Here is a 12,956-nt window from a genome sequence, read left to right as displayed (position 1 = left end):
GTTGTTAATTGAAGATTAACACCAAGATTTGGATTTATTGTTGTTGTTGGCGGGTTTTGGGTTTGATGTGCAAGTTTATACTTGTAAGACTTGTAAATGGGTGTAATCACTAGTATTTAGTGATTATTGATGTATTGGAGACCTTTAGGGTTCTTGTGGTTGACCAATTTTGAAATGGGTTAAAATTAGGGTTAAGGTGTCATATTGGGCAAGATTGGTATTTAATGCCTATGCTCGGGTTTAATGGGCATATTAGGACCATTCTCACTTGTGTTAGTGATTATTGGTTAGTTTTGGCGCGGATTGAGCTTGGAAGTGCAATTTGGGTCGGAATTGCACTAGTTGTCAATTTGGGTTGATTTGTAAATCCACCCTAATTGTGTTGTTGTATTTGTGATTAATGGAATAGGTACTTTCCTTTGGCGAGTTGCGGATTTGGATTTGCACTTCATCGAGGCGTTAAGGTGAGTGTAAATTTACTATGCACACGTGTATGTGTAAAATGGGTGCGTGTGTAGGGTGACCCTTGTTCGGGTTTACTCTATGTTCGTGTGAGAGAATGGACCTTGTGTTTCGAGTCCATGGGATACGCTTATGCGTTGTGGGTTTTTACCCTTGGTGTTGTGAATTGGCTAGCGTTTTGGATAACCCTTTTGGCGATGGGTTGCTAGCATTTGTTGTTGAAGAAATGAATCTCGGTTAGTGCGGATTCATAATGACTCGGGTTGTTTCGGTCATCTTGGTGATGAGGTGGTGAATTTCGGGTTGTGCGAATTCACTAAGGCTCGGGTAGTTCGGTCAACCTCGGTTGTAGAAGTGGTGAAGGAAGTGAATCTCGGGTAGTGCCAATTCACTAAGGCCCGGGTAGTTCGGCCGACCTTCATGTGGTTTGGGTTAAGGGGTTAACTTTATCGTTATTGTTGATTATATTTGTTATATACGCGTATATACTTGTTGTTGTGTTGTAGCTAATCTTGTGGCGTTAGCTTGGTGTTTACGTAGCGTGTAGCTACTTTGTGTATGTGCTCTTTTGTAGTTTGTTTACCATGCGGAGCCGGTATGTGTTTATTTGATGCTTGGTGATGCGTAGCCATTTTATGCATATGTATGTGTATAGTATCTTTACATTCACTAAGCATTAGCTTACCCTCTCATTGTTGATATTTTTATAGGTTCGCGTGCTTGGCGGCTCGGGTAAGCTTGGGGATTAGAGATCTTGGCTCGGTTGCTTTAGAAGACCTTGCTTTTGTACTTGATTAGGATTTGGGTAGCGTAGTCCCAAATCACCATGCTCGGTTTTGTGTAAACGTAACTAGTCAGGTCATAATGATTATAACCGGTTTATGATTTAACTAACGTATCATTGTATTAAGGAGTTTAATCTATTAATGTATGTCTTTAAGTTCGTTGAACTTACTTTGATGAAAATACGTTTTGAAAATTGTGTAATGGGACCTAATGTATTATTTAACGCGTATTAAAAGGAAAAAATTTTATGGGCCGGTTTTAATACAAATGCACGTTGGTGAGATAGGCTTAAAATACGTCATGTGTTCTTTGTTATATTAACATAAGCTTCAAATGACTTGCTTCATATATGCGTCGGGCAAATTTCTCAAGAATATTATACTATGCAAAAAAGCGTCAAATCGTGGTCAAATTTTATCAAGTGCGGACGCGTACTTTGATTTTTCAACCACTTGGCGTGTGAAAATACAATGAATGCCTAAGCGTTGAAGAAAGCCCGCTTGGATGAATCACATGAAATTGCATGTGTTTGCGAAATATTGCGAAAGGAATTTAAAATACTAAGTATTTGATTTTGCCAATACTTAGATGCTTCGCAATGCTAATAGATTGCCTAAGGATCGATTTGTCGGACTTAGAAGATTCATAATATATAAAAGATTGTTTCGCATAAGTACGCGTTTATTATGTGCACAATAATAAACATGGAAATTGCAAAGGACAAGTCTAGAAATTATGAATATATAACAAAGCGCTATATAAATAAACGTTGCAACATGATTTTTTCTTTGATAAACAAGCGCCATGAGTTGCGCATAACTTCACGAGCAAAGCATATTGTATACTTAGAGTTCGACATCATATACTTTCAGTTTATAATATCGAACTGGGGGGACTTGATAGTGTATATATTGCTATATTCTCTATGATTGCATACTTACAAGTTCGTCATTATATATCTTCAACATATAATACCGAACTTGGGGGACTTGATAGTGCGCATAGCACTACCTTGCGTAATGCACAAGTGTGCTGAAATCCGCAATGATCCGCGTTAATCCTCGCTGATCCGCAATGATCCGCGTTAATCCGCTATGATCCGCGATAATCCGCGATGATCCGTAATGATCCGCGTTAATCCGCGCTGATCAGCAATGATCCGCGTTAATCCGCGCTGATCCGCAATGATCCGCGATAATCCGCGATGATGTGCGATCCGCACAAATGTGTGATAATCCGAGATCCGCACACTGCGAACATTCTGAATCCTATAAATAGGGAGCATGGCCTCTCATTTATAGGTTTATAGGTTGTTGATTTCCCACTATTTGCTCTAGCCTTTGTAATTTTTACTTGTGACTTTGCCCAAGGGATTTTTACATTGTGTTAAGGTGAATTACGCTAATCAATAATCAAGACCGGGTCGGTGTGGTTGATCACTTGATTGCTAGAGTGAAAGACGATCATCGGGGCCCAAAACAAACAACACCACCACAATCCTCCTCATTGCACTCGATCCTAGATCCAATTCCGTAAGGAAGACGGATCTAGGCTCGATCACATACCTAATGTATCAGCTCTGTTTGGAGAATCATTGTCCGAGGATTCCGTTGAACTACTATCGATCGAGACATTTCTCTGAACATGACATTTATTTATATCCGGTTATTCTACTTTGATCCGCGATCGGTAACATTTGCTTCGAATTCTCAACTGCAACCAGCTTCCGGTTAACTCCACGTACAATATTTCAAAATGTGACTTACATCAAAACTCTAACCATAACAGGAAACTCAAACCGATAACTACCACTTATCATTGACGTTATTCCCAATGATTCAGATTTCATATTATATTGACTACCACTTATTATAACAGTAATTGCCTCTTGATGGTGCAAATTATGCATATATTACCGAAAGTAAACTCAAACAATCCACACAAGAAATAAAAACATAAACTCAAAATCAGTGAAAACTAAATCTTTAAGAGAATGAAAAGGAGTGCAAGTACATACCATGTATATCCTTAATGTGATGGGCCAACACTGCCATATGTATCTCCATAATCCTGAAAGAATAAACATAAGAAACATTAGTCCCACTATGCTGAAACAATTATTGAATCCATCAGAAATTAGAAATTAGAAACTACTGTATAAAGTGAAATACACCATCAGATCAAGTCGTGTTAAGTTTAACTTCCAATAGGTATGTAAAGTCTAAAGTTTGCTAAAAGGAAATGGCTAGATGGGTTGAAATTCCCAAAGTGTACTAAGCTTACATAAACTATCAGTTGAAAGGATGAGCTTTTTTTTATCATTTCCTTATTGATTATTGAAGATACACACAAATCAATATCAATATATTTTGTATGATCATCCTTGACACACAAATGGACATATATGTTTTTGATCAGCCCAACTTAATTAGACTCATTCAGAACATACCAGATATATGTATACATACCTTAATGAACAAATTGGTCAATTTAATTTAACTCGGGTTGTTCCGAGCTTCACAGAGTGCTAATTGTGAAGACTCTGACTGACCCGTTCACATTGACAGTTCCACGATTTCTCCTTTTCTGCTATCAGGGATCAACACATAAGTAAAGACATGTCTACGAATGAGAGCCGTAGACTTGAAATATAAGTGTGAACATACCCGTTGTCAACCTTCGTTGCAATAAAACATACCCAGTTGACTCATTTTTATAATAAAAACATACCCATTTGGACCCATTACAACACTGTAATCTGCTTTTTTCAGAGATTCAACAGTTCATTAACCTGCAATATGGATTTTTAATCACATGTATCACATTCTATTGTATAGTATAATTATATTATTATTTATAATTATAATTATAAAATTATAATTATAATAAGCATGAAAGAAAAAAAATGGTTGCAGATTGGCCCGGCCCATTACCCCGACACATCTTACCACCTATAAGTATACTTGAAGCACAATGCCTCAAAGAGCAAACAGAGAACAACAAAAATCAACCTGTCACAAAACGACAATATATATTCAACAAAAGAAAACCAACAACGCAAAGTTCTAAATTATGATTAAACAGTAATAAACTAAATTAAATTAAATCCTTACACCCGCCAAGTTGCTAGAGCCAATTGGGTGTTAATATCTTACTTGAAGCTACATTTGAGAACTGAGAATGTTGAACCTTGCAATAAGCGTAAAAGCATGTATCGTTAATTAAACCTCTCTTTCTTCGGTAGCCACTATTTTAAGCAAATCAACATGTTTCTCCCCACTTTCTTCGATAGCCACTATTTTAAGCTTTTGTTCCTTCTTAATTTCCAACATTTTGATCAAACACAAGGAAATGAAAAACATCGACCAGCCTATAGCAAACAACAAAACAGCTAAACATTAATCCTACCTCCTTATACCCAATCACACAAAAAAAAAATCATTAATTTAGAGCCTTCAATTTCATTTACACATTTTATCGAACACATAGTCTACATGAATACCCCCATTTCAATTTGATCCTAGATTTGAATAAAGATCAAACTTTTTGATGAATTAATCAAAAAGGTAACAGAATTTGCAATCAAACGATCAAATATCAATCAACCGAATTTGTATATTTTTTAAATCTAATTATTGATATTATCAAATGATAAAATAGAAATATCCAGAAAAAAAATTCAAAAACTGATAATAGTAAGTAATAATATCCAGGAAAAAATCAATCATAAAAAAGATTAAAAATCTCCAATAGGTTACATGTTCTTCATTGTAATCCAAAAACTGTATCAAAAATTACCATGATGAAGTTTTTTAAAAAAATATGCCGATATAACTTCATAAAATTTTTGCAAAAAAACATAAATAATTCATTACCTTATCTGCAGAGTTGAAGAAACATTCATATCGTGATTTTATGAAATCAAAAACCATAATTTCATCAACAACTACAATCGTCCGTTAGAGATTGATAACCCGAGATTCAGGTGTTGCGATTGATGATGAAATACAATTGAAATTGCAGTTGGGTATACATGTTCAAATTTGGTTATTTAAGAGAACCCACCGTAATCGATTATACTGAGATTCGTAACCCTAATTTTAATACAAAGGAAATTCGAAACAAAGTTTATATCATTCTGTGGGTAATTGAGTCGCCGATTAAATCCTTGTATCAGCATCATATATGATTGAATCTGGAACCATAAACCGTCGATTGGAATTAATTGGGGGTGAGTATTCTTTGAGGAGAGATGGAAGAGATAGTTTGATTTTCGAGTTTTTTTTTTTTTTTTTTTTTTTTTCGGGTAAAATGGATTCAGAATTGTTGTTATGTACACGTGTAGGGTAGCTGGAGTTTTTTTGCATTTTCATTGTTATGTTTAAAATATCTACGTGGAAAAAAAATGGGGGACAATGACAGACTGACATGTCAGATTTGAGATTCATGCTTAGAGATGGCAAAATGAAGATAACCGTCGATTAAAACATTTCACAATATCGTTTATGTTCATAATATAAGAGACATACCTAACTCACTTCACAAATTATTATCATCATCATCATCATCATCATCATCATCATCATCATTTTTATTATTATTATTATTATCATTATCATTATTATTATTATCATTATTATTACTCCGTATATAACTGTTATTCTTTAAACCATTAACTTTCTGCTGTATGATGCAAAAAAATGTTTCATTCTTAACCAACTGTTGACGATACAATCATTATATTATTATATTATTATTATATTATTATATTAATATTATATTATATTATATTATATTATATATTTTATATTTTACCAAACCTCGTCGTTTCAGTTTTATCTCGTCCTTTTGAATTCGCGTTCACACTATAAACGGTCACTCAACTTCGACTCAATTTACACAACGGCCCCTCAAGTTTACACTTTTTCAGGGGTAAAAAGCGTAAATTTATAATTTTATTAAAATAAAAGAAACTAATTCCACCCGATTTTTTTACGGGTCCTATCTTTTCGCTCGTTGCGAGTTAAATATTTCTGAGCCCACCGTTCAACTCGAAAAAATCAGAGGCACCCAATGGGACTAACTATACGCGAAACGGACATCGTTAAAAAAACACTAGATAACGGGCCCTATATTCTCGCTCGGTGCGAGTTAAATTTTTTCGAGACCACCGTTTAACTCGAAATAATTTTACGAACACAACGTGACTAACTATACACGAAACGGACATCGTTAGAAAAACACTGTATATTTCGGGCTATATTACATACATATACATACACGTCCAACAAACAACCCAACCTACTAGATATATTAGGTACCAAACAACGTATATCCAAATTCGACCGCGCGTCAAATACAATCGCAGCAACGCGCGGTCGAATTTTTTTCTAGTTTTATAACATATTCGAAAAGATATAAATTATCCAACTTAATGAATCCGATTTATAATATTTGTGGTGGAAATATAAACTGGATCCTATGTGGCAAAATGATAATACACGTCACCGGATCCTCCATAACCCACCACCATAATTTTCAACCCGATAAAAACCCCCAAATCCTAAAATCCCTTTTTCTAAAACCACACCCTCAAAAATCACCCTATCCTTCTTCTTCCCCAAAATCAAAATCCTATCCTCTGAAATCCACCATCATAATGGCTTCCATCTCCGCTGCAGCCACCGCTGCCACGTCATTCACTTACACCACCACCTCTGCCACGTCACAATCCCCCTCAATTTCACCTTCTCCTAAATTACTCCTTTCATCTTCTTCATTTATCTCTAAATCCACCACAAATCTATTCATTCACAACAACTCACATTCTTCCGCCGCCGTATCCCACCGCCGAAAAACCCTAACTGTCCGCGCTGCACGTGGCAAATACGAACGTACTAAACCACATGTCAACATCGGAACTATCGGCCACGTTGACCACGGTAAGACCACACTCACTGCCGCACTCACTATGGCGTTAGCCTCCTCCGGCGGAGGAATCGGAAAGAAGTACGACGAAATTGACGCCGCGCCGGAAGAACGAGCCCGTGGTATCACAATTAACACTGCTACCGTTGAATACGAGACAGAAAACCGTCATTACGCTCACGTTGACTGCCCCGGTCACGCTGATTACGTTAAAAATATGATTACCGGAGCTGCACAAATGGACGGAGCTATTCTTGTTGTTTCAGGCGCCGACGGGCCTATGCCGCAAACGAAAGAGCACGTGTTGCTTGCGAAACAAGTAGGTGTGCCTAATATGGTTGTGTTTTTAAATAAACAAGATCAAGTTGATGATGAAGAATTGTTAGAATTAGTTGAATTAGAAGTTAGGGAGTTGTTGAGCTCTTATGAATTCCCCGGTGATGATATTCCGATTATATCAGGGTCGGCTTTGTTAGCGTTAGAAGCTTTAACTGAAAACCCTAAAATTGTGAAAGGTGAAAACAAATGGGTGGATAAAATCTACGAATTAATGGCTGCGGTTGATGAGTACATTCCGATTCCCCAAAGACAAACCGAGTTACCGTTTTTATGCGCGATTGAAGATGTGTTTTCAATTACGGGTCGTGGAACGGTTGCAACGGGTCGGGTTGAAAGAGGTACAGTTAGGATTGGTGAGAGTGTTGAGATTGTAGGGTTGAAAGATACTAGAACTACTATTGTTACAGGTGTTGAAATGTTTCAAAAGCTTCTTGATGAAGCGTTGGCTGGTGATAATGTTGGTCTTTTGTTAAGAGGTATTCAAAAGACTGATATTCAAAGAGGGATGGTTTTGGCGAAACCTGGATCGATTACGCCACACACCAAGTTTGAAGCTTTGGTGTATGTTTTGAAGAAAGAAGAAGGTGGAAGGCATTCGCCGTTTTTTGCAGGGTATAGACCGCAGTTTTACATGAGGACGACTGATGTTACTGGGAAAGTAACGGCTATTATGAATGATAAAGATGAGGAATCGAAGATGGTTATGCCTGGTGATCGTGTGAAGATGGTGGTTGAACTTATTATGCCTATTGCTTGTGAACAAGGAATGAGGTTTGCTATCAGAGAAGGTGGAAAGACTGTTGGTGCTGGTGTTATTCAGTCGATTATCGAGTGATTTCTATCTCATGTTTGTGGCTTTTTATCTGAGTTGTTTGGAGATTCATATAACTGTATGCACTTAATTTTGCAATTTTTATGGTATCATACATGTTGCTACAACTCTCCTCTCGAATCTATGCTAGTTGTTTAGCTTAATCGTCACAAATATGATTTTTGCTTGATGTTTTAACGCTTCTTGTAGAAGCAGACTCGTGTCTGTTCAATCGAATTGGTTTAATGGTTTTGGTGCAGTAATTTTATCTAGGTTTCTGCTTGTTGCCTTTATATGTATGAATGAATGTTAGGATATATACTATCTAGAAACTAGAATTAAATTGACACTAATCATAACTGCAATGTTTAAGTGATGAAGATTTTGATTTCATTCATTGCATAAGTTACACATAAAGGATGGATACATACTCTAGTAACTTTCGATAACTTGCTTACTACTTAATTTAAACCATCAAGATTAACGATCTACCAAAGTATTGCAAGTTTAACTTGATACAATATCAACCCCCTCTGCTTATATGTCTTATGTGTTTTGAGACATGTACTTCAGAAAATGGTTGAAAAGATGAGATCTTGAACAAATGCTGCTTGATACCTCTTTTCTTCATGATCTTTCACTTTTACTTCTACACTTGCGTCGCTGCACATTTCACACGCAATGAGCAATTATGCGCACTTGATACAAATTAGTTTTATGATTAAATAAAATGCAGAAATTTGTATAACAAGGAAGATATACCTCACGCGATCAGAAATAGCACTTGGTACTTTATCTTCTTCAAGTTCTGAAAATGGGACGTTGCCCAGAAATGCGGATAGTGGGTCGGGTCTGGCTTCAAGCATGTTTCCCCGGTCAGTCATTTTGACACCATTACTCCACAACCCGGATTTTTGGGACTTTCTCCTCTACAAGTTACCAAAAAACAAGTTAATACGGTTAGGAAGTTGTATTAAAAACAAGTTAATTCGATATGCGAATCAAAAATCATTCCATTATAGTTAAACGGGTTGAAATTGCTACCTCCATTACAACTAGTTGCATCTAGGTACATTAAAGATGTGTATACTACTTGCCTTTATTGAATGGACATGGTGGGATGTGAAATGAGAAAGTGCATCTTTGCCCAAATTTGCAGCACATATAGGACAAGCCTAAACAAAAAAAAAAAAATAGCTTTTACATTAGCTAAACTAGTGAAATTTTCAAGATGCATAAATGCTTTTGTGAGTCAGATTCTACATCTGAGTGTTTATATCCCACAAAAGTGATGGATAAATAGTTTATAGGTACCGCATTTTTTAGATTAAAACAGTGTTCTTCTTGCAAATGGCAACAAAGCCCAGGGATTTCGATTTCAACGTAACAGAAAGGGCAGGGGAACCAAGCTCGAACATCATCATCACCGTTTATTGTAGCCATTGTCAAATGACTATCTGTCTCAAACAAGAAGCAATCAAAATTTGATTTTCAGAATCATTGAACAATATGGATAAAACATGACAGTAGACACTATTACAAATTCACCTTTGAGATATAAAACATGTAAACAATTGAGCATTTAAAATAGATAATCCTAGTGAACCAATATCCAATCAAGAACCACAAAGCATTTGGCTTGACTGTAAAGGTGAACAGCTTAAATTGAACCCAAATCAACCCAACAACTGGAAAACAAACAACTATGTTTTGACTTCAAAAGTCAAACAAGTCTTTACCTCAAAACTGAAGTCTTGATTATAACTTCATTTATGATCATGAACATCAAAACAATTTTTGACTCTAATGTTCGGTAAAATAACAAGGAATATCAGATCTTACTGTGCAACAAAATACATACACTTACACTTAACTACTTAAAAAAACCTGGAATGTTCTAATAACTAGGAATCTTTCCAAAAAGATTGGCTTTTTACCCTAGTAAATTAAATTATAAGTACAAAATTTCAACAAATAAAAACAACCCAGTTCAATAAATAGCCAACGGTATCCAATCAAACAATATTTATGAAAATAAGAAATACATATATAAATAAATAAAACTAAAAAGGAAGGCATGAGAGAGTCACCGGAGTTGTTAAAATGGCCGGAGTGAAGAGTATGAAAGTGTTGGTGATTGTGTTTTGCTGAGTGAGATTTTAGACCCCAGAAATCCATTTCCATATTTTCCGGCAAGAAGTTTCCGGGAAAAAAGTTTCAACTTTTAACTTGAAAAACCAAAAACAGTGAACCCCAGACAAGAAAAAGGGTAAAATTTGTGATTTAAGAAGAAATTATTAAACTTTTTGTTGTGGGTGTCCTTAAAGATTGAATCTTTGAGGTGAGAGTGTAGTTTGACGACTATATAGTGAGTATGTGTGTGAGAAGTCAAGCACGAAGAAGTTTTAGAGTCCAAAGGGGATTTTACTACTATCACTAACACTATTCATCATCTTAACTGCTATATCAGCGCCATATCAACACTTATATCCTATAACTAATCCATAAAATTCTATAACTAAACACTCCCATGAAGGTGGAGGTCTCGGGTTCAACTCCAAGGGGTGCCCGCATTTAATGACCAAAGCTGGAGGATGTTTTACCCGGTAGCGGTGGAGGGTTGGCTTGTCGTTTACCCGGGGTTTACCTGCGGTGGGGGGGCCAATGTGCTCTGGCCCATAGTGGGGTTCCTCGTTAAAAAAAAAAAAAAAACTCTATAATAATTACCAATAACTAACAATGTACAAAAAATATAGCACAAAGTATAAACAATTTAAAGCATTGAGGGTCCCACGTGCATATAACACTCTCGCCAAATCCAGTGGCGTAGCCACATAGAAGGTTACGGTGTCAATTGACACCACTCAAAGTTTGAGTTTTAATCAATTTTAGCTTTAAAGTTTGAGTTTTAATATCTAAAAAAGGCAATTGACCCCATTATTTTCAAAAGTCAATTGATGACACCACTGACTGAAAATCCTGCCTTCGCCACTGGCCAAATTCATGGTGAATGCGGGTAACTAACGCGAATAACTAAACGGTGTCTATGGTTAGTTACGGGTAATGGCGGGTAACTAGCGGATAACTAACTATAGGGAGTGGTCTAATGGTCATATATGATTTCACTTTCAGGAAATTGCAGTGACATTATTATTAATATATATTAAATTAAATATTAATATTAAATAAATGGAGTAATCTTCACACATGACTTTATGTACAGTTTTATATCATAAACTCACATTTATATTCTTAGATTAATCTATGCAATTTAACTCATATTATTATTTTAAGTATAATTAATGGTATGATAGGTAATTAGGTGTAAATAGATCAAAAAGTGTTGTTTGATGATCACCTTCCATAAATAATACTCCGTAACAACAACAACAACAACAATACCCAAACCCACAAAAGTGGGGTGTGGGAGAGGTGGGTGTAGACAATCATTCCTCGTACCTTAGATTAGAAGGAAATCACTACTCCACTCGCGGGTATAGAACTCGCGCCTAGATAAGGTCGTCCCTCCCTCTACTCTAGAGCAAAAGAGATTGCTTTCAAAAGGACCTCCGGCCAGAAATGCTCATAAAAACGAAATAGATAGGGCAAATTGTAGTGACCCGAACTTTTCCATGTTTATATATATTAATTGAGATTGATATTTACATGATTAAATGTTTCCAATATGTTAAGCAATCAAACTTGTTAAGACTTGATTAATTGAAATATGTTTCATATAGACAATTGACCACCCAAGTTGACCGGTGATTCACGAACGTTAAAACTTGTAAAAACTATACGATGACATATATATGGTTATATATATAGTTAACATGTTTTTATTATAAGTATGTATCTCATTAGGTATTTTAACAATGAGTTATATACATAAAAATGAGACTATTAATTTAAGAAACTCGAAAACGATATATATAACGATTATCGTTATAACAACGTCTTACTAGGTACATATGAATCATATTAAGATATTGATACACTTGGTTAATTATGTTAAATGATAAGTAAATATATTATTAAGTGTATTAACAATGAAATACATATGTAAAAATAAGACTACTAACTTAATGATTTCGAAACGAGACATATATGTAACGATTATCGTTGTAACGACATTTAACTGTATATACATCATACTGAGATATATTATATATCATAATATCATGATAATATAACAATTTAACATCTCATTTGTTATAATAAACAATGGGTTAACAACATTCAACAAGATCGTTAACCTAAAGGTTTCAAAACAACATTTACATGTAACGACTAACGATGACTTAACGACTCAGTTAAAATGTATATACATGTAGTGTTTTAATATGTATTCATACACTTTTGAAAGACTTCAAGACACTTATCAAAATACTTCTACTTAACAAAAATGCTTACAATTACATCCTCGTTCAGTTTCCTCAACAATTCTACTCGTATGCACCCGTATTCGTACTCGTACAATACACATCTTTTAGATGTATGTACTATTGGTATATACACTCCAATGATCAGCTCTTAGCAGCCCATGTGAGTCACCTAACACATGTGGGAACCATCATTTGGCAACTAGCATGAAATATCTCATAAAATTACAAAAATATGAGTAATCATT

The 12,956-nt window shown here is 35.5% G+C and overlaps 2 protein-coding genes and 1 long non-coding RNA gene across 6 annotated transcripts in view; 1 reads left to right on the top strand and 2 right to left on the bottom strand.

The window, feature by feature from the left end:
• Positions 1 to 5,537, bottom strand: part of LOC139892504 (uncharacterized) — a 62,733-nt gene extending 57,196 nt beyond the window's left edge. For 3 of the 4 annotated variants that reach the window (XR_011774099.1, XR_011774100.1, XR_011774102.1), the window contains exons 1-5: positions 5,124 to 5,537; positions 4,404 to 4,618; positions 3,717 to 3,834; positions 3,266 to 3,318; positions 2,814 to 2,961 (exon numbers count right to left, since the gene is read on the bottom strand). This is a non-coding gene — a long non-coding RNA (uncharacterized lncRNA). Of the gene's footprint in view, positions 1 to 2,813; positions 2,962 to 3,265; positions 3,319 to 3,716; positions 3,926 to 4,403; positions 4,619 to 5,123 lie in introns of all 4 variants that reach the window. The other variant, XR_011774101.1, reaches the window with a different exon arrangement.
• A 1,283-nt stretch (positions 5,538 to 6,820) lies between these two features.
• Positions 6,821 to 8,598, top strand: LOC139894504 (elongation factor Tu, chloroplastic-like). The gene has a single exon (XM_071877831.1). It carries the CDS (start codon positions 6,908 to 6,910, stop codon positions 8,348 to 8,350), a length of 1,443 nt encoding a protein of 480 aa, XP_071733932.1. The 5' UTR covers positions 6,821 to 6,907; the 3' UTR covers positions 8,351 to 8,598.
• A 101-nt stretch (positions 8,599 to 8,699) lies between these two features.
• LOC139894505 (protein DEHYDRATION-INDUCED 19 homolog 5-like) lies at positions 8,700 to 10,701 on the bottom strand. The gene is made up of 5 exons (XM_071877833.1): positions 10,417 to 10,701; positions 9,641 to 9,783; positions 9,424 to 9,501; positions 9,089 to 9,255; positions 8,700 to 8,989 (listed from the first exon to the last, which is right to left on the bottom strand). Exons 1-5 carry the CDS (start codon positions 10,508 to 10,510, stop codon positions 8,896 to 8,898), a joined length of 576 nt encoding a protein of 191 aa, XP_071733934.1. The 5' UTR covers positions 10,511 to 10,701; the 3' UTR covers positions 8,700 to 8,895.
• Positions 10,702 to 12,956: the final 2,255 nt, after the last annotated feature.

This window comes from Rutidosis leptorrhynchoides, chromosome 2 (assembly GCF_046630445.1).
Source record: "Rutidosis leptorrhynchoides isolate AG116_Rl617_1_P2 chromosome 2, CSIRO_AGI_Rlap_v1, whole genome shotgun sequence".
Taxonomy (NCBI): Eukaryota; Viridiplantae; Streptophyta; class Magnoliopsida; order Asterales; family Asteraceae; genus Rutidosis; species Rutidosis leptorrhynchoides.
This window is presented reverse-complemented; position numbering and strand designations above follow the sequence as displayed.